Source organism: Cyphellophora europaea, assembly GCF_000365145.1.
Source record: "Cyphellophora europaea CBS 101466 unplaced genomic scaffold supercont1.1, whole genome shotgun sequence".
In the NCBI taxonomy this organism is placed as follows: Eukaryota; Fungi; Ascomycota; class Eurotiomycetes; order Chaetothyriales; family Cyphellophoraceae; genus Cyphellophora; species Cyphellophora europaea.
In genome coordinates, this window is record NW_008481797.1 from 3461332 (window position 1) to 3485780 (window position 24449).

Below are 24449 nucleotides of genomic sequence, written 5' to 3' on the forward strand. Positions count from 1 at the left end.
GAGCACGACCAAGATATAAATATGCCATTCTCTACGCCTGGCGACGAGTCTGACGCCTTCATCGACCTGCACAACGATAAAACATGACCAGGAAATTCGCCGAGCACAACGACCCCAACCTAGGCGAAGATGCCTACGAGCAGTCAGCCCGAGTCGATGCTGTTGACCACTATACCAACAGCCATCTACTCAACCCCAGCCGCAACAAATACCACGATGTACTAGAAAAGGCCTACGACAACTCACTGGCAGCAGGTCTGCCTGACATATCCTGTGCACCAAGCCAGGCCAAGTATCTGTCGCTGCAGGTCCGTGCCACACGCGCCAAGAACGTCCTTGAAGTCGGCACTCTAGGTGGCTACTCGGCCATCTGGATGGCGTCGGCTGGCTCACACGTCCACGTCACTACCGTGGAGGTCGACCCTCACCACAAGAAAGTTGCTGAGCAGAACATCGCCAACGCCGGTCTGTCAGACCAGATCGATGTGCTACTAGGTCCTGGCGTGAACGTCCTGTCGAAGCTCAGGGAGGAAGTGGCCTCGGGCAAAAGGCAGCAGTTCGATTTCGTCTTCATCGACGCTGACAAGGAGAATAATCTTACCTATCTCCAAATCGGGTTGGACATGACTACGCCAGGCACATCGTTCTTCATCGATAACGTCGTGCGACGAGGCAAGCTTGCCAATCCTGTCGCTGCCAAGGAGGATTCGAGAGTGAAGGCGACAAGGGAGCTCGTTGAGACGGTTGGTACAGATGAGCGGCTCGAAGCGGTGGTTGTGCAGACTGTGAGCGAAAAGAATTATGATGGTTTCCTCATGGCCGTGAAGGTGTGATCTCAGTGCTTCTTCGAAAGCCTGAAACGAATTTCCGCGTGTTTGCTCGGGAAGGTCAAGGCATTGATACGCTGGTGTCTGTTGCAGCTGCTGTAGGGGTACTGTGTTGCGAACGCTCGACCGATCTCACTTTGCAGCTGCGACAGCACCTGAGGAATATTTGCATTTTCAAGATCCAAGCTGCTCTGCTTTCGAAGGTTATTGCATGGACATGCCACGCCTGAACTTCACAAGTATATGGCTCATACGTTCATGATTTCCAAGCCTACCACTTGCGAAATTCCTTCCTCGCGACATTACCAACAATCCAGATGCCTTCCGTTCCCTACATAGGGTGAGAGAAGCTTGTGCAATCGGTGGTTCGTCCACAAGCACACATTTAACTCGAAATGCCTCGGCAGCGAATCACATGTGCTGTGTCTGATCATCTGCTGGTTGCGGCCATCGTACTCGCTTCCTTGGATACCAAGCCACCCTGCTATATAACACGCCGATAGCGCCCACTCGTATTGTCAACCAAACTGCTAACGGCACGACTACTGGATCGTCGATCTCATAGTCAGTCAATTCAGAAGATCTTAGGCAGAGGACGGCACAGCTGCTGCATTCGGACGGAGTTTCATCCGAAACCACCCACTGCCTGCATCCTTACTGGCCAGAAAACAGAACGCAGAATGCTCATACCTCGACCGCGTATTCGCACTCTGCCTCAGCCAGCACGAATCTTGCCCTCCTTACCGGCAACGATATCTTATTGCCCCCGTCGTCATGCCTCGAAATCGCCCTCCTTCACCTCGTCCCCAACACCACAGCCCCCGCCGTCATCGACACCACTTCCCAGCACCCAGCGCCAGACCACCACGGCCAGAGCTACCCACACTATGAGCAACACAACCCCTCGGCCTCCCGGCATCCTCAACCCCTCCCGCCGCACTATCTCTTCTCCCCTCCTCGGCTCCACCATGACCTACACCCACTACTCCTCCGAGACCTCCGGCGCCTACACACAATTCACGTCGACCATCACCCCCGGCTACGCCAATCCCCCGCACCACCACACCCTCTTCCGCGAAACCTTCACCTGCACCTCCGGCACCCTCAGCATCACCCTCGACAACGGCCACCCCCGAACCCTGCGACCGGGCGAAACAGCCGTCGTGGATATCGGCCACATCCACTCCCTGGCCAACACCTCGGCCACGGAACCGGCGGAGTTCGTCACGAAACTAGAGCCGGGCAGCGAGGGGTTCGAGAAGGGCATGTATATCGTGCATGGACTGGCGGAGGATGGGCACAGTGGGCCGGACGGCGTGCCGAGGGATTTGGTGACGGTGGCGGTGGTGGCGGGGATGATGGATACGTGGTTGAGTGGGTGGGGGTTTTGGCTCGCGGGGCCGGCGCTGTGGGTGGCGAGGAGGGTGGGGCAGGGGCAGGGGGTGGAGAGGAAGTTGGTGGAAAGGTATTGGGAGAGTTAGGTTTGGGGGGGAGGGGGGGATGGGGAGGGAAATGGAAGAGGAGAAGAAAAATCAAGGCCGGGGAAGTGGGGAGAGATGAGGGTGAGGTGATAGAAATGCGTCCTTCGCGCCTGGCATGACATCTGATCCTGCCCGGCGTCCGTTGCCACTTGTTGCCTGGAAATTGGCTGCCATGTCGACGTATCCTGAGCTTCTCAGCATGCCTCCGTAGAGGCTCGGCTCCTTCTGTCGACGCTTGCTACCTCGCCGAACCACTCACCACCGCCACCTCTGCGCCTGTCAAGCCATTCTCCACATTGGTGAGTGGGACTGAGGGATATCGAGCATTGCATTATTGCACTGATACTTTCAGCGATTGCACCTGGGCCAGCAGAATTAATGCCATACCCGTCACCGATCATCTTCATAGCGGTTGCCAGCCGGAGCGTGCCGGAGCTCTACACATTCAGTATCCATGAATCTAGGTCTTGACCTACTATATAATGCTTCATTCTTGTCATAGAACCCCTCTCGAGCGTCCCATATAACCACCTCAGACGCTTCTGCGGTACGTGCTCAGGCCGTGCTTGCACACGAGAGATACGCCTCCCCACCAGCCTTAGAGAAAGCCTAAACGGAGTTTCGCATCTCTCAAAAGCTCGGTCGTGCATTGAGCCAGGGGCGTGTGTATAGTATCTTTGCTGGATCGGGAACATCTGGCAGGGTCGGCTAATGCACTCGGACGCTACCCGGGCATGCGGCTCAAGCATGTTCAGGGTGCAGTAGCCGCGTGCCGAAATATTTTGATACTAAGCTTATCGGCGGGCTCTGTGACTCGCGGTACGTAGAGTACGCAGACAGCAGGGGAGGGAAGTTCAGTCAGAGCATGGAGTTGTAGCTTCAATGCTTGGGCATTGAACACCGCGGGTCTGTCTAGGAGAGTGGGAACTTCGCTCTGCCTCTACTGCTCAGGAGAGCAGTTTCAAGGTGGACAAAACTTGCGTGGCGATCAGGGTCGTCACCTTCGTAGGGACAGCAAATATACAGCAATTGGGAAGGCTTTGATAGCTCCCAATCAAGGCCACATACAAAGCTCGACGCCTAACGCCAAGCCTAGGCGGGCAGGCAGGCGGGCAGGCAGTGAAACGTTCTACCTGCCGAACTCACCTAAATCAGACATCTCATCCCAAGACAAAGTCCTGCTGCTCCGAGAATTGTCCTACATCCAGATCTCTCACAGACCTCGTAACCTTCCCTTCTCACCGCCTATGCGAAGCCGACCATTCCGACACCAACCCCACGTAATCCTCCGGGCCGTACGGCTCCGTAATCTCCTTCCACCAGCTCGGCTTCCTGTTGACCTTCAATCCCAAATCTCGCAGCATGAGGTCGGTGTAGGGGATGGCATCGAAGACAAAGTCCGGCAGACTCGCGCCGTAGCCGGTGGGTTGGCACCATTTGCCCCACGAGGTATGCAGCATGACTTCCTTGGTCACCTCCTCGTCAGTCCTGACCAGCCGGTCGAGTTTACCGTCGAAGAAGGCTGAGATCCAGAGAGCTTGTGCGGTGGCGCAGATAGAGGTGCTGACGCTGCTGACCATGCCGGCGAAGGCGATGTTGCGGTCGCTGATGCGCGTGGGTGGCACCATGAAGCGGTAGAGGCGGAAGGGGTCGTTGGGAGGCTTGAAGTTCAGGGTGGGCTGTGTTGCGAGGATGGGGAAGCGGGAGAGGAGCTCGGAGTCGGCCTCTGTGGCGAGTTGTTGCTGTGCCGAGGGACTGTGCGGGAGGCCGATGCCGGCGCTGCCGAAGTTGACGAACTTGATGGAGGGCTCTTTCTTCCAGCCGGTGGCGGTGACGATGACTTCTGCTGGGAAAACCTCGCCGTTGTCGAGGTGAACGCTCTGCTCGGTCAGGTGGTCGACGTCTGCGACGTGAACGCGGATCTGGCCTTTCTTAACCATTTCGAACACGTTGGTGTCGTAGTTGTGAATTGACAAGCCGCTTCCGATCCAGAATGCGTCGTTCCAAGGCTTAAGTTTTGCTGTCTCGGGATGGGTGTCGTAGCCATTGAGTGTGATGACATCTTGCTGCAGGCCGCCCCAGAATTGCTTCACCATCCAGCGACCGATCGCAGTGCCCTGGAGGAGCCTCCTTGACCATGAAAAGCCGTCTTCGTGGCCCCACGGACATGGCGAGAACCACGTCATCTATCGGAGGTGCAGCAGCTTCTCGAGCCTCTTGGTTCCACCCATTACCCACGGAGGCGCTACCCAGACTGGTCCGTTGCCGGTTGGTCGAATGACCAGGTCAACAGTGGCTCCGGCATTGACATACGCCCAAGCGACATCGTACGCGGACTTGGCAGCACCTACGACTGTCACGGTTTTCGCAGTGTTGGCCGTATCGCCCAGGCGGCAAAAGACTTTGGCGTGGAAGAAAGGGCCTCGAAACTGCTCAAGACCCTTGTACTGGGGAAAGTTAGGCGTTGAGGTCAGGCCGGTGGCAAGAATGATTTTCTTGGTTGTTAGCGAGTACTCGCCCTTTTGCGAGTTGTCCAGCTTCAACTTCCAACCCTGACCAACAGGTTCAAGCTCCACAACCCGTGTGTTGAAGGGGATCAGGTCGAAGAAGTTGTGCTTCTTGGCCCAGTCTGTCAGATACTGATGAAGCACGCCGCCAGGAATGTGCTCTCCAAACTTGACCCCGTAGATGGCTTCATTCATTGGCATGTCCGGGTATTCATACGTGCCATATAAATTATTAGACTTCAAGCCAGGATAGATTCGTCCGGCGCCCCAGGTGCCACCACAGCTGTTTTCCGCTTCTGTGACAAGCAAACACTCCTCGGGATGAAGCTCATGATATACTTTTGCGGCTGCCAGGCCAAACCAGCCTATTCGCTGTTAACGCTTCCTGCCATCGAACGGTTAGACTGACGGCTTACCGGCGCCTACGACCACCAAGTCCCAATCCTCGGCCATGGTGCTGAATCGAGGTATCGATCATCACTAATTGCAAAGTTCAGGTGTAAACAGCTTCACGAGTTCCAGTCGATACCAGGGGCACGAAAGCGGACGTGTGGGAAGTTAAATGTTGCTTGCTGCTCCTTGCCCGCGTTATCAGGTTATGGTCGCACCTCGTCCTCTCCCCAGAGCTATAAAAAGCTGATCCTGCCGGGCAGAGGAACACCGCACGGCTAAAGGGTCTGGTGCTGCCGATAGCTGTCGACGGTGTCGGCGCCATGATTGACGTGGCTATTGCCGCAGCAGAAGCACCGTGGTTCTTCAAGGTACGAAGAAATAGCCGTGCCGGTGCAGAGAGGTCTGGATCTTCCGCCACGGTCATTTTTGACTTTGGGGTCTGCAGCTCGCGAACCAGACGATTGTCCTGTACAAGTACCTCGGGTCAGTGTCAGCAGAGGTTTTGGGATCTCTAAACTTTGTCGGTCCGCAATCTAGCAGCGTTGGTGACGGATCGTGTTCAAGAGGCAGACACGTCTAACACGCTGCCGCATACAACATCATTCGGCGAGCAAGGTATACAGTCCTAGTAGGGGTCACATTCTGGAAACCTGGACACCCACAGCGTCGAATAAAGACCACTGCCACTCATCGTAGTGTTGATTGGAGTAAGGCATGTATATAATTGGAACTTGGGCGGCTCTTGTTGCTTGGCGATCATGTCTCGGCCCGACGACGTGTGACTTGCCGGCGACGCGGTGTCGACGTCTTCACGGTCCAAATGATGTATCATGATTTCCAAGCTGTTGTTGTGCGCCTGTTATACTCGTCTCTCGTCTTCGTACTCGGACATTGATTAGGAATCCGATGAACGTGTCTTTAGGCCCGACATAAGCGAGCTCATCATACCAGCACTGAACTCCAACCGCAAGACTTGGCCTGCCGGAGATCTCCAGCAATTCTCGTACAAGCTTACTCGTGCCCGTTCCGTGTAGTCAATGCTATCAGCTACAGTACATATAGACACGTTGACAGTCTGATACAATCGCCTCACCGTCTTCAAGACTCCCATCCGCACCAAAGCTTACGTGGGGACACCATCGGATTTGGACAGATCTTCCTAGAGCGATATGGCCGAAACAAACGGTACAAGCGCCACTGATGAAGAAACGCCCCTACCGCTGCCGGAGGTCAAGCTTACAGAGCTATCGACCGGCCTGGCCTTGCTAGAACCACTCTCGCGAAAGGGTACCGGGCCTGGACTTATAGTGGTACCGCATCCTTCCGCCTCGAAGGAGCGGAGAACGGACATCGACAACGGAGTGCCGGCACCGCTGATCAAATGGGCCGAGGAAGGCTACGCTGTGGTTGAAGTGAGGGAGGAAGCATTTGATGCGGCCGAGAGTCCGCTGCTGGCCGCGCTGGACGCTCTCAAACAATGTCAGAAGTGTGACCAGGCAGATGCCGTTGGCATCGTTGGTAGGTGTCCGGCCCCTGAACCTACAGCTAGTATTGACGATGATCAGTATATGACACCTTACTCTGGGATCGTGTGGCGCCTCTGCTCAAGGCGGTCCCTGCTGTCGTCGGAGCAGTCATCTACACCGACGCGAAATCAGTCGACAAGCTTACCGAATCCCCTGTCCCGAGCGTACGACACATCGCCGGCAGGCCAGATGGCAAGCTGCCACGCTCCTCCCAACTCACAGCCTACGCTTACGATACTGCGCCTTCGCTGCTGTTCGCCACACCCTTCTCACTGCACTTCAACTACTCGCAGGAAGCCGTCTCGCACACGCGCAATCTCAGCTTCCTCAAGCCGCTCATGAAAGGCCCATACTTCGACCTGGAAGCCATTTGGGACGAGCACACGTACTTTGAGTTCGCCGACCGCAGCCCCGCGCGCACCATGGCGACCATGGTGCAAGAGCCCTACGTCAACCACATCCCAACACTGACAGGCGGCATCGGACGCGACCGCCTCACGAAGTTCTACCAGCACCACTTCATCTTCAAGAACCCGGACAGCATCGAGCTCGAGCTCATCTCACGCACCGTAGGCATCGACCGCGTCATCGACGAGTTCATCGCCAAGATGACGCACGACACCACCATCGACTGGCTGCTGCCCGGCATCCCCGCGACAGGCAAGAAGCTCGAGGTCCCCGCGACCAGCGTGGTCAACATCCGCGGCGACCGCCTGTATCACGAGCACATCGCGTGGGACCAGGCGACGGTGCTGATGCAGCTGGGCCTGCTGCCGGAGTACCTACCGTACGAGATCCCGCTGCCGGACGGGCGCAAGCCAGCCCAGGGCAAGAAATTCGTGTACCGCTTGCCCGTGGCGGGCAGCGAGGCGGTGCAGAAGATGCGGGACAAGAATTCGGTGGAGAGTAACCTGATGTTCGAGTACGGCATCAAAGAGGTTGACGCTTGAAGAAAGAGGAGCAAGATGAATGGGACTGGTGACGGAACGCGAGAATGCTCAGGAACCCGGACAGCAAAGTCGAAAACAAAGCCCTGCCTCATTCCCCTCGTCGTCATCAATGGATATGATGGGGGCACATGGCATTCCGATAACGCGATAGGCGTTCTGCGATCTGCCTTGGCCGGATCCGATGAGGTCAATACTGTATCTACTTGTCGGTGGTCTGACATTCGATGGCGCATTCCTTGCGCGCGCGCGGCCCAACGGCAGGAGCGGCTTCTCTAGATATCACGTACACATCAACAGATACAAACCGGTTTAACTGGAAACACCTTGCGACACGGACAATGTTGTTCCATACCTACACAGGTAGTCAAGACACACATACATACACTAGACTATTGTGGCCTTCGCGGAGCCGCAACTTTTAGTCTTTCTACTTTGTACGTGAAGAAAAAGGCACGCGAAGGCGGGACAAGCGGGAACTCAGCGTCTATCCGAAAATCTATCTCAAACACATTGCCGGCCCGCCCTCCTTCCTCTTCTGTACTGCGTGCCCAGTTTGTCTCGTCGTCCTCACATGTGCAATGTGAGGAACCCCGACTAGGTAGGGTGGTTCGAGGCTGCCGGCGCCCGCCGCTGCGGCACCGAGTGCTGGCGTCCGTTTTCGTAGAGGCCTGCGTATACCCCTCTCATTTCCGCTTGTCGTTCTTTGCAATACAATATACTTTTTAAGGAGGAGATGGTTAATAACGTCAGGTACCTTGCTTATCTTAGCGGCTTTGCGGGGGCCACGAAGGTCCCAGACCGGAGACCGGATCCGCAGCAGGGACCGCAAGTGTATGGCAAAGACAACTCAGCTTCCACGGCAACGAAACGTTCAGTACTCCGCAATGGAGGCGACATGTCCCAAGAGGAGGCAAAAAGAGGGACAGTGACGACTTCAATGCAGCTTACGTACATGTGTGGAGAGGGGCGGGCCCATCCGTTTCTTCAGCAGTTCTGGCCAGATATACAAATGGTACTTCGGTAGTCTGTAGGGGTTCTTGTTCGCCTCTTGGTCTGCATAAGCGGGATTATTGGCATTCTCCACCTTTCTTCACCAGCGCATACCGAGCGTAAGAGGGCCCGAAGGACAGGGGTAAGGTGGTTGGAAAGTCGCAGCTGTAGCGGTGCGGAGTGCGTAGAATGTAGCTTGCCCGTGGGTGCATATGCAATGCAGTGCAGTGCAGTGCAGTACATTGGCAGTGTAGACGATCCGATTCTTGACAAAAAGCGATAGAGAGTCATACTTCTTGAATATGTGCCGAGACTGAATTGAGAAACATCCCGGGTCTGAAAAACTCGATGAGGGACGGGCGAAACCGATCTGTCTGGGGTAAATTAGCGAGAGCCAAGAGACAACAGACCAGGGTGCTCACCGGGGTTGTGCCGTTGTTGGACGGCCAAACCAGCGTCACAATATCATGTTACTGTACTACGGCACGACGAGGTCATGCTCATGCTTACGAGAGAGGGGTTGTTGTTGAGAAGCGGGGAAGGAAAGGGCGATGGAGGGGAAAAGCCAGCCTTACTGCTGTCATGGATGCACTGCACGCCATGCTCACATCTTTCAAACTGCGGCCTTGTTTCCTGTACGACTCTACGCCGTCCCTCATTCATTACTCAGTTGCTGTGCCTCTACTCCGCGAAAGCCGACCAATCCCACCCTCCCCTCCACCTCGGAACAGAGTTTGGAGGCTGGCGGCACAATACGAACTGGAATTTATAGAGTTTCGGATCTCTTGACGTCGCCATCACTCGCAGTTCTGACCAAGACCACGCCGACAGCTTTGACGTCCGAAACTGTATCGTTGTGCTGCACCATTATTGGAACCCACAGATAAGCGATCAAGGCACAAAGATCTTCGCTTCGACTACCAGTGGTAGCCGTCGCCGTCGCCGAACAAACACCATGGCCATCGCCGAGTCGGACCACCCCGCGAGCGGACTTATTCCGAAGACCCAGCGTGCCTGGACCGTCCCTCGACAGGGTGGCGACGTCGTCCTCGACGAGAATTATCCCGTCCCGACGCCAGGCGAAGGCCAGGTCCTGGTCAAGGTCCTGTATACGGGGGTGTGTCAATCTGGTCAGCATACCTACCTTGCAATCCACTTCTCTCACCTCCTCTCCACACCAAACAAAAGGACCTGCTCACGCCCCAATAGACCTCCACACCGCACGCGGCACCGCCACGGGCCCAGACGGCCAGCCCATCACGAACATCAAACTCCCGCACGTCGGCGGCCATGAAGGCGTCGGCCGCATCGTACAATTCGGGCCCAACACCACACCCCCCACGCCCGCCGTCAAGGTCGGCACCCCCGTCGGCATCCGCTTCCTGGCGTCGGTGTGCCACGAGTGCGATTTCTGCACCTCTGGCCGCGAGCAGCACTGCCCACGCGCCGTCAACCACCTGCACCACCGTGACGGCAGCTTTCAGGAGTGGTGTGTCTTGGATTTGGCCTATTTGACTGTGTTGCCGGAGGATGTAGATGTGAAGGTTATGGGGCCTGTGCTTTGCGCAGGCTTGACCGCTTACAAGGTGAGTCAATGTGCTTTGAAGCCGCGTTCCGTATCGTCGAGGTCGTGGTTTTGGTGTCGTCTTTGCTTCGATCTGTCCTGTAGGCTGCTGTTGCATTAGTTGAGGTGAATGTCTCCAATGATGGAGAATGTGAGTGTGAGCACAGCAGCATGCAAATGAAGAGGAGGAGAAAAGCAATGAAAAGCAATGAAAAGCAGCAACGAGCGGCGAGAGTCAGGAGAAGAGTGTGCCCCCATCCCCCGCGGTCGAGGACAGAATAGCTCTTCACGACCACGAGAAGATTGCCATTTGCCCGAAATGAAGCTGCAAAGGGGTTTCTATTCACCCCTCCCCAATTTGCGCATTTCGAACATGGAACTGACTGAAAACCCCCTTCGGGTCTTGACAAAAAGGCAGTCAAGAACGCATCTCTCAAGCAAGGAGACTGGCTTTGTGTCATCGGAGCTGGAGGCGGCCTCGGCCATCTGGCGGGTGAGTTTCACTTCTTCCTTTCTCTATTCTGCTTCTCAGGAATTCTGGATTTACTCCGCTTCGCCTTGTCTCTCTTTTCTTCAGCTAGGAACCTTACCTCAAGGTATATCTCCGCGCGGCTTTCCCGACTATTGTCCCGCCGTGCCCACCCGGAGGATGGGTGGATTGGGCATCCCTTTGCAACCTGATTTTATTTCACTGCGCGTCGACAGATAGAGCATCGCAGAGGGATGGAGAGGGACGAGGCAAAGTCAGGCGAGCATTGAACACATGTCTCGAGCTTGCACCCCACCAAACCACCATGTCCAAGACTGTCCGTAGTCAGCCACGCCGACGATAATGCAGGCCAGACAGCCCATATCACGTCAAACAGCGCAGATGCAAGAAAGCGGAAACGCCCCCCAAAAGCGGCCTGCAGCAGGACGCAGGAACGGACAAGGCAGGCAAAACGGGCATTATGCAATGCATGCATGCCATTATTGGCATGCAAGAACTCAAACACCGTTGCTGACCCCACAACATACACACACGTACCTTTTACCCAAGCACACATATACACAGCAGAAGAGACCCGGCTAACGGACCGATCCCCTTCTTCCCCACTTCTAGTCCAATACGGCCTCGCCCTTGGTGCGCGAGTCATCGCGGTGGACACGGGCTCCGCAAAGCGACGCATCATCGAGTCGCTCGCCTCCGCCTCTGGTTCAGCAGCAGTAGTACACTTTATCGACTTTGCGACTTCACCCGATCTGACAGCCGACGTCAAAGCAATCACTGCGGACAGCGGCGGCGAAGGTCAAGGCGAAGGCGCCCACGCGGTCATCGTCACAAGCGGACACCCACTGGCATTCCACGACCCCACTCCCACGGACCTACTGCGCGTCGGCGGCACGCTGTGCTGCGTGGGCATCCCGCCCGGCAGCGTGCTGCTGGACGTTCCCGTGGCGACGGTGGTGATCAAATCGCTCAAGATCGTGGGCAACCTGGTGGGTAGTCTGGCGGAGACATTGGAGGCGGTAAACGTGGTGAGGAGCGGGAAGGTCACGGTGCATGTTGATGTCAGGCCTTTTGAGGAGTTGGTCAAGGTGTATGCAGAGTTGGAGGCGGGAGAGGTGGCGGGGCGGGTGGTGCTTGAGGTTGCGAGGGAGGGGTGAGGGTGAGGGTGAGGCGTGGGTTGTGTGAGCAGGTGGCTTGTAAGAGGGAGTACATTGAGGGACGTACAGTGACCCATAGGATATCGTGGAATGGCAGTGGAGAGGTAGAGAGAGCAGGCAAGCCCAGGCAAGGCAGGGAAAAGTGTATCCGTACTGTACGTATGTCCCTAGCCTAGCAGAGTACTCCATAGTCTTGGGGAACCCGTCCACCATTCCAGTGTCTTCAGCTGCAGTGTACAAGAATTATTACGTGCCTCTGCCTGGCTAACGTTATCAGAACACGGGCGCGGGCCGGGGGGGCCGGAGGATTCCAACAAAAACCTGTCAGAACTGCCTAGGGGTCTGTCTGTGTGTGTGTGTGTGCGTGGTGTGGCTTGCATGTGTTGCTCCCCGTATTCAAACGACTCGCGCCGATTTTACGTACAGCCCGATAGGACAGGAAGAAGACCGGACCCCAAAGCAAGCGTTTTGACGTGTGTTCTTTCGTTTTTGACGTGGGCGGGCAAGCCAAGCCACAAGACTCGGCTGATTCATGAAGAGCAGAGCGAGGTTGACGGAATATACCACCCACTAGAGGCCACTAAGGGGGGCCAAGCAGGTTGATGATGATATGACATGACATGGCAAGTAAGAACCGAGTTTAGATCATCATTACAGAAAGGTAAGAAAACTAAAGGTACGGAGTAAACATAGATTAGATTAAGTATAATCCTCCAGATCCCAAGGGAAGTTAGTAGCGAGCGGAGAGAACAAGAACAACCGTTTGTGTGTGGGGTTGGGTCCTTGGTTGGCTTCCTTGCGGCTCTCGGCTGCTGCCAACAGACCCAAAAAAACCCTTGCGGATCCCGATCGAGTACTAGCTAGGAACCGTTTTAGCTGAGGGGGAGAAGAAAGAAGAGAGAGAAAGAGGGAAGGAGGGAGGGTCTGGGTTTCGTTGGTTTCGTTTGCCCCTCCTTCCCACCCCACTCAAAACTTCCTAATATCGCAATTGAACATCGCACATCGCGCGCGCGCGGGTTCCTGGGGGTCCCTTGCAGGAGTTTTGCCGTTTTGATTGAAAAGTGTCAAATCTTTTTTTTTGGGAGATACAGTACATACATCTTTTTGGGGGAAGCGGCCGGCGTTCCATTCAAAACTTGCTCGAGGACAGGAGGTGCATTATTGATGCAAGACATCTCAATCTTACAGATTTGAAAGACACGATCTGCACGATATTGATGCAAGTGCAAGTGCAAGCGGTGCGGTGCTGCATTGCAGCAAAAGTCAACAGCTGCGATGCACTGCCACGGACCGATGGTACAGGAGAAGCACAAGCACGCACGGTAGATCGAAGCAGGTAGCCGTTGCGAATACCCAGCTACAGCTTACAGCTACAGCACAGCAAACAAAAAAGCACGGTTCACGTTACGGCTCACGTTCGGGTTCCTCCATCGTCATGTCATGGGTCATGAGATCGGAGAGTGTATCTCGCACCAGTACCTGGTCAATTCCATCGGCTGCTGGGTTCTGGGTTCTTTCCAACCGGCAGCATCCCCGTCAAAAGGTGGACCTCGTTCATCGTGAGCTATCCCAAGTCCGGGCGTGTTCCTAGCAATCCTGTTGGGGGGATCGAATGACAGTTCGAGATTCGCCAAAGCTCAGGGTCCCCTGCTGTACGGATAGTCTTATTTTCTCGTTCTTTTCCCCACACACGATAGGCGAAAAAGAGAGGAAACGGTCGAAGCGCGGGTTGGTGGCGGTTTCTGGTTCCTTCTCCTAGAACTACTGAGGCATGCTTCAGAAACTCTCGCTAGAGGGCAGCATTCCTCCTGGGAGCAGACGGTTCGCCGGGCCAGCCATAGACAGGCCAACAAAGACTGGAGAAATGGTCGATGCTTTGCATATGTGGCGTGTGTGGCGTGCAGCAACGGTGGAACCGTCTTGCATGCGTGGGCTGATCTGGTTCTTCTTTCGGCCATGTCCCATTCTTGAAGAGTCTTTCGGCTCCATCCTTCTGGACGAGGCTATGGGGCCCGTGTCCTGGCAACTGGTCAGTGGCGGGTTCGCGCCCGCCGAACTGCAGCAACCGCAGCAACTGTACTCGCCTCCGGGGTTGATTTGCCCCATGCTTGTAAGGCGTAGCACACAAGGTTGAAGGGCCGTTAGCAAACTTCCCGTCCCCTCCCAGAGGTATGCACAGCAACCGCTTCGTCACTTAACCGAAATTCTTTTTCGGCCTCGTCTCTTTCAGTAGCTTTCCTGGCGGGCCTCTACAGGTCGATACCTTGCAGGGCCGACTTTCAGACAATCGTCCCGTTCTGAGTCCTGCAACATGCATGGCGTGATTAGCCATGGCGTACGTCCCCTATCCGGTCTGGTATGCTGAATCGACCGGGATCCTCGATTGAGCCGTTGACTGTTACAAGGGCTCCGCATTGGGGGTGGTGCGCTGCAAGCTTGAAGTCCAGCACCGACCCTCTCCAGCCCCCGAACGCACGCACGCACACAAACGTCCGGAGAATAGCTTGCATTATCGCTTATCGATGCTGCAGTGCACTGATGATGGCTGCAAGGCTCTCAGCAATTGACACGAGAACGGATCCTGATGCGTCGACCACGTCCCAGCCTTCGTCTCTGAAGCAGTCGGGAGCTCCAACATAGTAGCTTTCGTAACTGAATCGTTCGTCCATAGCGGGAACAAGAATTAGGTTCTGGTAGCGAGTCCTGGTGGAGGCATGCATAGTCTCCACATCCAAAACGCTTGCTGCGACTGTCTGGCCAGTTTGATATAGTTCGGTATAGCCGGGTACGAGAATCCGGTCAATGGTTGGAAGACCTGCCGAATAGATTCCAGTCGAAGTCAGTGTGCATTCCGACCTTCTTGAACAGCTGCTGCTCTGAGATAGCAGCGCGGGCCCAACTCCCGGCTCAGTGAGAACTCCCAGCACACACGCGCACCCTGGCAACAGATCTCTTGTCTTCAAGGCACAGTGAGCCGGCACCGATCCTCCCTTGCTGCTGACAGGGTCTAACATCTGTGCCAAAAGCCGTCCCACAACTCCAAGATCGGCGTCTAAATCTCGTGCCTGAAAGGCAGTCCTTTTCGAGAGGAATCCAGGACCACTCCGCACTGTTCCGGCCACCTGAAACTCTGAGGGTCTTAGCATAATCGCTCGAATAGACCAGACTGTGGGTAGCCCGAGTTCGCCACAGCCTGGCACTAGCCATCCACGTACCAGGCACATTCCACACACCTTGCAGGAGATATTTCAGACAGACGCGCTCACGCGAAGGCTCTTGCGCTTCCTGTCTTATTAGCTCGCGCTCAGGGGGCCCAAAGATCCAACTCTCTTAAGTCACCTGTCATCCATCCCACCTCGAGAGATATACATCGTCATTGTCGTCCAGTATCCCTTCTTCATATAAGGCAACCACGGACCCCCCTCTCAGTCCCTTATCATTGCCCTCGTCCACCAACATCATTCTTCGAAATGGCCACCGTCAGAGCTGCCTATGACGACCACCTACCAACCCTCGACACCGACTGCGGCAAGTTCTCGCCACTTTCATCATCTCCTCGAGATTGTCCATCACTATCCGACAGTAGCTTCTCCTTCGACATGTCGTCCGACCGTCGCCCATCTTTTGCCTCGGGCTTGACAGACTCTTCACCTTGGTGGCGTTCTGGCAAGTCAAGTGGCATCACAACACCTACCACCCCAGTGACTGCCATGCCATCCTCGGCCATGCTGGAGAACAGGAAGCATACTGCACCAGATACTCCCTATGGCTTTGCCCGCAATGAGCTCGACTTCTTCTGGGAGCCTGTCCCGCAGATGCCCATGTCGACGGCAACGCTTTTAAACTCCATCACCGACACAGAGCCGGTGTCTTTTGATTCACAATACACTCCATACACCCAGACCATGACCATGAGTAACCCATCATTGTCGAGGCCTATCTTTGGGTTAGATACATCGTTCATGAGTGACGATGATCTGTCATGGTCCCATCAGCTGTCTTCCCCGCAACAAACAATAACCCCAAGTGCTGCATATCGAGCACCCATGCTGATGAACTCACCTATCTCAAGAAATGAGCCATGCACGCCGACAAGAAGAAACGTTCCGTCATCGTTATTACTGAGCAGCAGTCCCCTGGGTTTGATGTCAACTCCTGTTGTACCTTCTCAGCATGAGTCTGATGACAAATATAATGAATCCGAGTGGGCTTCCATTAGCCCAGAATTCAACCGACGCAGAGCTGCTGAGCGGTTGTCTCGGCGGCATTACAGCAAGCGCAACCTTGGCGCTGCAGACCGCGCAAAACCCATTCCCAGCAAGTCGGGCATTGACTGTGAGGTCATCATCGCGCAGAACGAGTTTGCTTGCAGTTATCCTGACTGCATCGACAAGCAGACCGGCAAGCAGAAGCGCTTCAAGCGCCAAGAACACAAAAAGCGGCATGAGAAGACCGTGCACGAGAAGCACGAGCACGGTCTGTATGCATGCTGGGTCAAGGGTTGCAAGACAGCTCCCTTCACCCGCACGGATAACCTCAAGTCGCACCTCAAAAACACTCACGGCAAGAAGTCACCCAACCAGCGGAACCGGTACGTGGCAACGCAAGACAAGAACAGCGTCCACTATGACCCTGACTGGGTGGGTGACCTCGACGACGAGGGTTATCCCATTCACTCGGCAACATGAACCCACCTTGTCCGCCGTGTAACACTAATGATTAACGGCGTTGATTGACATTTTCGCATCGGAATTGTTTCCAACAAACGGCAAAAGTCCTCGAGATCGCATTTGAATTCGCGTCATTTCCGGGCTTGCATCATCCAGACGACGACATCTTCGTATTTGTTCGAAGTGATGAATGTACGAATAGACCGACTCCGAGGGCATTACCCCATCGGCAGTCATCTGGCTCTCGAAGAGCTCCAAAAGTCGAGGCAGCACCAAAAGGTGCCATAGACACAAAAGTGCAGCACCCCATTCTCCCTACCGTGCGGGAAGGGCACGTCCGGGTGCAAAGAATGAATGGGGTGGAAACTTGCACGAATTTCGGGTTTCTTACTTCTTCTCGGTCATCATCTGGTTTCGATATTGGGCCGACAAGACAGGACGGTCGGCATTTTTTTCACTGTGCATCTTTCGCTTCGAAAGCATGAGACATGATGCTCTCAAGAAAACGGAGGAGGACTGATCAATGTGAGACCCCAGTGGGACTCGTGATACCAGATAAAGGGTGCTTAGTGGTAGAATTTTTACCAATCGAGGTTGAGTTGTTCAATCGAATCGTGAGCCATCCATTTCTGTTCGCAATCCTGTTCGTGGCGCTTCTGACGTGTAATCATCGCGTTTTCCTGCACGCTACCACCAGCGGCACGTTCCAACGCTCGTAATGCCGCATGAAAAGGCTCTCGGCTTTGGAGACCCCTGGTCCCATCGGCATTGCAAGGGACAGTAGTTGCAGACCAAATCTGGGGAAATCTTCACATGTCAGACTCTGAGTACCGAAGTCTCGACACTCGCTTGAATTGGTCGAATTGGTCGGATTCATCGAATTTGGCAAACGGTCGATGAGACAGGATCGTCTTAGTGTCGAATGAATCTGGAATGCTGAAGACTCCTTAGGGCGCGCGGTCCAGAAACGGCGCAGGAGTATGCTATCAAGGGAGGTGGGTTTCGTGCGCGGGCGTGGTCCTGCAGGAACACAAAGTGTATTGTGCAGAACCCCTGCATTTATTTGCCCCGTAGTCTGGCCGCGCGGGCTTCTGCGTCTTGACGCTGAGACACCGAACGCAAGAAGTCGTCGCGGCTTAGATAACTGTCTTTGGCTCTGGCATGCTCGGTGAGTTCCGCTTGTAGACCCTCTGCGTCGACATGCACAGCCCAATCCATCTTACTCTTCTCTACCACGTTCAACTTCGGACCCGTCGCGGCCTTTTGAGCCGAGGTCCAATTGCCATGGAATGCTGCCAGGTTGCTGAAATTCGGGTCAAAGCGGGACACTTTCCTGAGCGGTCGATGAATGGTTTTGCCTTCGGCATCAACGGCCAGGGCCTTTGTCGGTTGTTGAGCCAGCCAAAGCTTTGCCTCCGCAGAGTCTTTGAGTACCGACTTCTCCTCGGTATGAACCTCGCCAGCAAACTTGTAGGTTCTTTTGATTGTGATCATCTCTGGCTTATAGGACTGGATGTGTTCTTTGTCCGCGGTGGTTGGGTCGTTCTGTGCAGACTCTGTGTCGTCTGTTTGCGGCACAGATACAGGAACAGGGGTCGGGGCATCAGGGCGATTCATCTCCTCCCACAGCCTGTCAACGTCGATTGTACTGCCCTGAATGGAAGCAAGTTTGTTCTGTTTCCGCTCTTCCTTGTCTCGTTCGCGCATGGCACGAGTGCGGGCTCTCCAGCCCTGTGAGTCGTCTCCCTCTTCATCGGGAACGTCTTCGCCTTTCTTGATCTGCTTTTTGCGTGTTTTCTTCTGCTCTTTGATTGTGGCTTCGTCCCCGGAGTCCAACTCAAGTGGCTCCGGGACGAGAGGGGTTTGATCAACTCGCCGTCTCTTTTTTGCACGAGAATTGGCTTGGGAATCGGCTTCTTCTTCGACTTCGGATGATGACGCTGAGTCTGCGCTCTGAACACTTGCCGCGTCAAAGTCACTATCGGCCTCTTCATCATAGTCGTCCTCCATCTGGACGTCGTGATCTTGTGGATCCGTCATGGCGGATGAGACTAGCTATCAACGCGTGTTGAGTTGATCGGCTGATGAGTTGACGCGTATGATCACGCGTATAGTGAAGAGAACATGGCAGACGTGTCGGCCGCAGTGTTCGCGTTTCAAAACTTACGAGGCTGAGCTGCGAGGCTATAATAGTGGATACTGCCAAGTAAAATGGCTCTTCCCCGTCTGTCCTTCCAGCGATGACAACGACGACGACGACATCAGCAGGACGCTATTCTGGTTGGACATACAGTGTGTGGTACACTTTTCGTATGACTCGAGCTTGTAATTGTCACTGTAACCCAGAGCAAATAGTGATGAATGTGCCGATTAGGTGTCTGCCGTTTAAAGCCGTGCAGCCTTGCGCTCACGGCCGTAACATTCGCGACTGACACCAGGTTAGGCGATGCCGCGCGAACACCTTTTGGGCTGCCCCTCGCTTAGATTCGCGATGCTAGGAATTGGCTGAACAGAGACCTCGGCGTTCTCTCTGTTCGTCTACACAAAGTGTACGTGTTTGCGAGCCGGATGGACTGGGGCCGCGTTGATACTACATATTGTGGCAGCTGCAAATGACACAAAGGTAAGTCGAACTTTCAACGTTCATGAACAGTAGAACAGCGACAACTCTATACCAGATCTCTAACATCGCTCGCCCGGCTGCAACAAGGTATTCACTGCGAGGGCTATTCGCACATCAACAGCAATGTCGCAGTCTACTTCACAAGTGAGTGCTTCTCACTACAAGGACTGGCCGAACACGACCGGCCTCGACGCTCACTATGAGGAGCGAAGCCCCGTTGAGCTGAGTGTTGAAGGCAAGATTCCGTCATATATCTCTGGCACATTGTTTCGGACCGGCCTTGGGCCTCGTATCATCGACAGAGGAGCCGCTCCTGCATTTAAGGTCAACCACTGGTTCGACAACTTCTCACAGGTACATCGCTTTCACATCGACCCTTCTGGCTCGGTTATGTATAATTCACGTCTAACCTCTGATGGTCTGATCGAGCAAGCAAGGAAGACCGGAAAATTAGAAGGCTTCACATTTGCTAGAAAGTACGAGCCTTGCAGGAGCTTCTTCAAGAAAGCCCAAGCCATGTTCCAGCCAGTGCAGAGACCAAATGCGCCGAACGAACGCAATGTTGGTGTAACGATTACAGCAAATTACCCAGGCTTGGACAATAAGGGCCACGCCAGCATAGTACCTTACGATAAAGCAACCGTGTCGCAGATTACGATGAAAACCGACGCCTCCGTATTTCAGATCCTAGATCCCGAGAGTCTAGAGCCGGTCGGTGTGGCAGAGCAAGCCAAGCTGCACCCTGAACTCACAGGACCCTTGAGCGCAGCACACGCTGAACACGACCCTACAACAGGAGACATATTTAACTACAACCTTGACCTGGGCCGGACTGCCACTTACCGTGTCTTTCGCACATCTGCCTCCACAGGAAAGACATCAATACTTGCCACAATCTCTCATGATCCAGCTTACATCCACTCTCAGTTCCTCACTGAGAATTATCTTGTACTCTGCATGTGGAACAGCAGCTTCACTAAGGGCGGTGCTTCGATGCTCTGGCACCGGAATCTGATGGATGCCATGATTTGGGACAACAAGCGCCCTGCCACATGGTTCGTCATCGACAAGCGACCCCCCGAACAAGGCGGTCGAGGCCTCGTTGCTCGATACGAAACAGAGCCGTTCTTCTGTTTCCATTCCGTCAACTCGTATGAGGAGACGGTCGACGGCAAAACAGACATTGTGTGCGACCTGCTGGGCTACGAGGACATATCTGTGCTCAGCCGATTCTACTTCAAGAATATGCTCTCGGACAGCCCCGCCGCCGCGAAGTGGTCCGATCCATCAAACACCAAGGCACGGCCCACCTACCGCCGTTACCGTCTCCCAGCTATTCCCGATCGCCCCAACAAGGCCGTCAGTAAGGCCCTCATTGAGTATCAAAGTCCACCCCAAAGCGCACCCGAGCTCCCAACCATCAATCCCAATTACCAGACCAAGAAGCACCGCTACATCTACGGCATCAGCGACACCGGTCTCTCCACATTTGCCGACTCCCTGGTCAAATACGACACCGAGACACACGAGGTCAAACGCTGGAGCGTGCACGGCCACACCGCAGGCGAAGCCATCTTCGTTCCCGACCCGGCCGGCATGGACGGGGAGGAAGATGAGGGCGTGCTCCTGACGGTCGTCCTCGATGGCTTCGAGGGCAAGAGCTATCTGCTCATCCTCGACGCGCGGTCCTTGGACACAGTGGCAAAGGCTCACGTGGACGGTGTGGTGGGCATGGGGTTTCATGGACTCTGGGCGGGCAGCAAAGCCGAGCTCGCGACGACGACGACGACGACGCCGGTGGCCAAGCTGTGAGAGGTCTGATTTCTTGGGGGGGATTGCGGGCGCGGCTTGAGCAGTAGTTCATTCAGTGTTTGATCCCTGGAACCATTTCAATGTTTGCGTCCTAAGCCTTTAATGCATAGAGTCGGTCGCAAGCCCTCCCTGTTGGTCCAACTCCTCCTAACACACACACACACACACACATTGTTCCAACGGCACCACAACTCCTATTGCCATCAACATCACGTCCTGACCCTCCCCTCAAAATACGCCCCCCTCACCCCCAACCAGCCGGGCACCTGCTCGAAGTACTGAATATCCCGATCCTGCGTCCACATGGGCGTCGTCAGGCTCAGGTACGGCTCGTAGTACGGCTTCCGCATCTGCACGGACTCGAACTCGGCGCGGGTCAGGGTCCAGACCTCGACGAAGCGGAAGAGGCCGTGCCCGTCGTGGAAGACGTCAAAGTACAGGCATTGGGGCTCTGAGAGGCAGCCTTCTTGGCAGGGGCGGAGGAGCTCGAGGAAGCGGGGGGCGTTGGTGGGGGAGACGCGGATGGTGACGTGGACGGAGAGGGGGGGTTGTGTTGAGGGGGTGGTGGCCATGGCTGGGGTGTTTGTTGTGTGGTGTGGTGTTGTGTTGTGTTGTGTTTCTGGTGCGGCGGGATAGATAGAGGAGAGGTTGGTGGTATTTGCTTTTTCCTCGTGCGCGGATGGGTGCGAAGATAGAACTTACATTGGTTTCTCGTCGAAGAACGTCTAGTTTAATGTCTTATACTCACATGGCAGTTCCTGTATTGGAAGTGCCACCAGCCAGAGGTTCAACTCTGGTGGATTGTGAGCCACGGCACTCGTCACGGTAAGGCCCCACTGCACGTCCTTTATGTCAGCTGGGCCAAGCGAAAGCGCTCCGACTTCCAATTCGTGCTGCGGGCAGCGTGCTTATCTCCTTATGGATCAGTAGTATAGCTCCTATAGAAGGGTTTCGGAGCTATATCGGGCCAATTATGGTGCTGCGAGCCACAGGTTTATTAGTAATCCATAAAAGAAACAACGGTCCGCCACGCCTCGATAGTGGACCTTCTCAGCAAGCATGCTTGTCAGGTTACTGTAGGTAGCTGTCTCTGCGACGCTAGGAAAGAGCCCTTCGAGACTCGAGCGCGTTGTGTTTGAGGCATTTGACGGGACACGGACAAGGTCAGGGCTTTTTCCGATGAAAAAAGGCTACCCAAGTATGGGGGACTGGGCAACAGACACTCCGACGACGTAGCTGCGTTTCTAGGGAGGACACAGATCCCAGACACCGCCTGAGTTGCCCGCACGGATAGCGGTTGGAAGAGCACTGTATACTACCGCTTTGTGGGAACATCAGATACCGAATCTCAGACATGAAACGTCCAGTAGAGCTTGTGTCCGCAACACTCGTGCAATACATGTGCTAACGTCCTCTGCCTCCTTCCTCAACTGCTCCCACATGAACTCCCACTGCAGTCATTGCCCACAAACACCCCCAGCACGGCTGCGAACGCGCTCGTCGCCACGAACATATCAATGCGTCGTGCATTGGTCACGAGAATGAGTGCCAGGCTGAACAGGCACGTCAGACCTACGACGAGTCCCAGACGCGCCCGCTCACCCGGGACAAAGGACAGTCCCAGGGTGCCCAGCGCCGGCATCAGGCTCGCCAGCATACTGCTTACCGTTTCGGCGAAGCGCGCGATGCGTGTGTCCGAATACGAATGGAGTGGCATTTGCATGCGCTCTTGACCGGTATACGGATTACTGATGTAGACGTGCTGCTGTCGGCGGTGGCCGACGGTGCGGTGATAAAGAGGAATCGCTATTTTATCGATTAGGCGCGTGAGCAGGTCAGCGGCCGGCGGCTGCAGCGAGGAGAGGTCGGCAGCCCATTCGTCGTCCCAGACGGCGGCTTCGACACCTCGCAAGAAGCCGTGGCCACCGCGCTTATCGTGTAGCCATTCTGTCAGCTTGCGATGCTGGCGCGGAGTGGCTCTCGGGAGGGCGGTAAGGCGGTGGTGCTGCAGGAGCAGGTCACCTGAGAAAACATCAGCAAGCGTCCTTCGGTGCGCAATGGGCAGGTTCGTGTACCGTAGTCCCTGAGCTTTGCGTCGAGCTCATGCCAGAGATGGGCTTGCGTGTTGCTTCGCGACTTCATCTGCTGGGCATAGTAAGTCTCATACATTTGCTTCTCGGGGTCGTCTGATTCGCGATCTGCTTCAACAACCACACTCAACTCATCGCTCAGGTGAGAGATCTCCGCGGACAGGTACAGCAGGCGCAGCGTCCGAATACTTTGAAAACGACGAAAGATTGAGTACTCTTTCTGGGTTGCCATCAGGGCAGCTAGCCTCGTATAGCCGTCCATGGTGCTCAGACGAATGCCAGAAAAGCTGGATCGCCATTGCAATGTTCATGCCCAGGATTCGCATCTGTGGTCTTATTATCATGCAGATGCAACATCATGTGAGAGAACAGATCAGGCTCGAGGCTCCCTGGGAGAGAAGAGAGCCTTGAAGGACGGCCGGGCGTCAAGGCGTCTTCTGTAAGCGCGCTGCTTGCAGTCTGCATGGAAGTGTGGCTTCTGACAGCGCCTAGACATTAGTTGCCTCGTACGTGCGTCTCGAGCTGCAAGCCCATACAAGGGTTAGCGATAGAGTAATTTCTGTCGCACACCATCACAGATAATCAGCAAATCAGGCGTGACAATAAGGGTAGACCTGCATTGCATCTTGCAGGAATTCAGCCTGAGGTTGCAGCAACGTGCGGCATGGGAAGTCGCCGCACCAGCCGCAAGACGTACCGGAGCAATTCGGCTCAAGCTGCCTCGCTACGACTAGGACGCCGGATACGAGTTGCGAGGATGAGGTTTGACGAGTGTTGATCAGGGCTTTCAGGGGCTGTGTTAGTATAACTGCCTCGAGGCAGTTCCGTTCGACTCAGCCTGCTGAGCCTGGGCTACGCTCACCGTTGTTACCAGTGCTATAGCTCCCGAGAAATGTGCTCTTGCATAGCCACATGGGCGACTAGCCTCCGCTTCGATCCTGATGGCCTGTTAGATTTGCTCACGGGGCGGGAGCGCTGCTGTCGAGACCACGCTCGGGTTATGCCCCTTCGCCTTTGCCTCGGGCTTCGTGGTTGATGTCCGCTCACAGCAGTTTCTGAACTCTTTGGGGTTCGTCCTAACATGGCTTTAACGTTCAGATTAGTGTTGCTCGAGCCCTGCGTCCGCCCTCGTCGACATCCTCCCGCAGAATAACTACCTGCACCTCTTCCCCAAACCTTTCCACACCGCCGCAGGTAAACACTTTCACAAGAGTAATTGGGAACCCAAAGCTGGATGTCATAGCTTTCGGCTAGTAACAGAGACGACCAACATATAGGGACATTCGCGATGCTGTACTAGCGGTGTGGACTCTCCCGGCGAGTTATAGCGCCGTTTGGCGGGTCCCGAATCCAACTCTGATTGTACCTC

The 24449-nt window shown here is 55.1% G+C and overlaps 11 protein-coding genes across 11 annotated transcripts; 6 read left to right on the forward strand and 5 right to left on the reverse strand.

Annotated features, from left to right (window-relative positions):
- Positions 1-83: 83 nt before the first annotated feature.
- Positions 84-833, forward strand: HMPREF1541_01331 (uncharacterized protein; the record flags this gene model as incomplete). Its single annotated transcript, XM_008713630.1, has 1 exon — positions 84-833. The coding sequence occupies one exon, from the start codon at positions 84-86 to the stop codon at positions 831-833; it is 750 nt and encodes a 249-aa protein (XP_008711852.1).
- An 881-nt stretch (positions 834-1714) lies between these two features.
- On the forward strand, positions 1715-2308 carry HMPREF1541_01332 (uncharacterized protein; the record flags this gene model as incomplete). Its single annotated transcript, XM_008713631.1, has 1 exon — positions 1715-2308. The coding sequence occupies one exon, from the start codon at positions 1715-1717 to the stop codon at positions 2306-2308; it is 594 nt and encodes a 197-aa protein (XP_008711853.1).
- A 1238-nt stretch (positions 2309-3546) lies between these two features.
- On the reverse strand, positions 3547-4494 carry HMPREF1541_01333 (uncharacterized protein; the record flags this gene model as incomplete). The annotated part of the gene is made up of 1 exon (XM_008713632.1): positions 3547-4494. The coding sequence occupies one exon, from the start codon at positions 4492-4494 to the stop codon at positions 3547-3549; it is 948 nt and encodes a 315-aa protein (XP_008711854.1).
- On the reverse strand, positions 4495-5268 carry HMPREF1541_01334 (uncharacterized protein; the record flags this gene model as incomplete). The annotated part of the gene is made up of 2 exons (XM_008713633.1): positions 4495-5180; positions 5232-5268. 2 exons carry the CDS (start codon positions 5266-5268, stop codon positions 4495-4497), a joined length of 723 nt encoding a protein of 240 aa, XP_008711855.1.
- Positions 5269-6377: 1109 nt separating this feature from the next.
- Positions 6378-7684, forward strand: HMPREF1541_01335 (uncharacterized protein; the record flags this gene model as incomplete). The annotated part of the gene is made up of 2 exons (XM_008713634.1): positions 6378-6726; positions 6774-7684. The coding sequence occupies 2 exons, from the start codon at positions 6378-6380 to the stop codon at positions 7682-7684; spliced, it is 1260 nt and encodes a 419-aa protein (XP_008711856.1).
- Positions 7685-9629: 1945 nt separating this feature from the next.
- On the forward strand, positions 9630-11885 carry HMPREF1541_01336 (uncharacterized protein; the record flags this gene model as incomplete). Its single annotated transcript, XM_008713635.1, has 4 exons — positions 9630-9804; positions 9884-10260; positions 10653-10731; positions 11341-11885. The coding sequence occupies 4 exons, from the start codon at positions 9630-9632 to the stop codon at positions 11883-11885; spliced, it is 1176 nt and encodes a 391-aa protein (XP_008711857.1).
- A 3470-nt stretch (positions 11886-15355) lies between these two features.
- On the forward strand, positions 15356-16573 carry HMPREF1541_01337 (uncharacterized protein; the record flags this gene model as incomplete). The annotated part of the gene is made up of 1 exon (XM_008713636.1): positions 15356-16573. The coding sequence occupies one exon, from the start codon at positions 15356-15358 to the stop codon at positions 16571-16573; it is 1218 nt and encodes a 405-aa protein (XP_008711858.1).
- Positions 16574-17614: 1041 nt separating this feature from the next.
- On the reverse strand, positions 17615-18595 carry HMPREF1541_01338 (uncharacterized protein; the record flags this gene model as incomplete). Its single annotated transcript, XM_008713637.1, has 1 exon — positions 17615-18595. The coding sequence occupies one exon, from the start codon at positions 18593-18595 to the stop codon at positions 17615-17617; it is 981 nt and encodes a 326-aa protein (XP_008711859.1).
- Positions 18596-19301: 706 nt separating this feature from the next.
- On the forward strand, positions 19302-20990 carry HMPREF1541_01339 (uncharacterized protein; the record flags this gene model as incomplete). The annotated part of the gene is made up of 1 exon (XM_008713638.1): positions 19302-20990. The coding sequence occupies one exon, from the start codon at positions 19302-19304 to the stop codon at positions 20988-20990; it is 1689 nt and encodes a 562-aa protein (XP_008711860.1).
- A 209-nt stretch (positions 20991-21199) lies between these two features.
- Positions 21200-21562, reverse strand: HMPREF1541_01340 (uncharacterized protein; the record flags this gene model as incomplete). Its single annotated transcript, XM_008713639.1, has 1 exon — positions 21200-21562. One exon carries the CDS (start codon positions 21560-21562, stop codon positions 21200-21202), a length of 363 nt encoding a protein of 120 aa, XP_008711861.1.
- An 854-nt stretch (positions 21563-22416) lies between these two features.
- HMPREF1541_01341 (uncharacterized protein) lies at positions 22417-23342 on the reverse strand (the record flags this gene model as incomplete). Its single annotated transcript, XM_008713640.1, has 2 exons — positions 22417-23012; positions 23066-23342. 2 exons carry the CDS (start codon positions 23340-23342, stop codon positions 22417-22419), a joined length of 873 nt encoding a protein of 290 aa, XP_008711862.1.
- Between the last annotated feature and the right edge of the window lie 1107 nt (positions 23343-24449).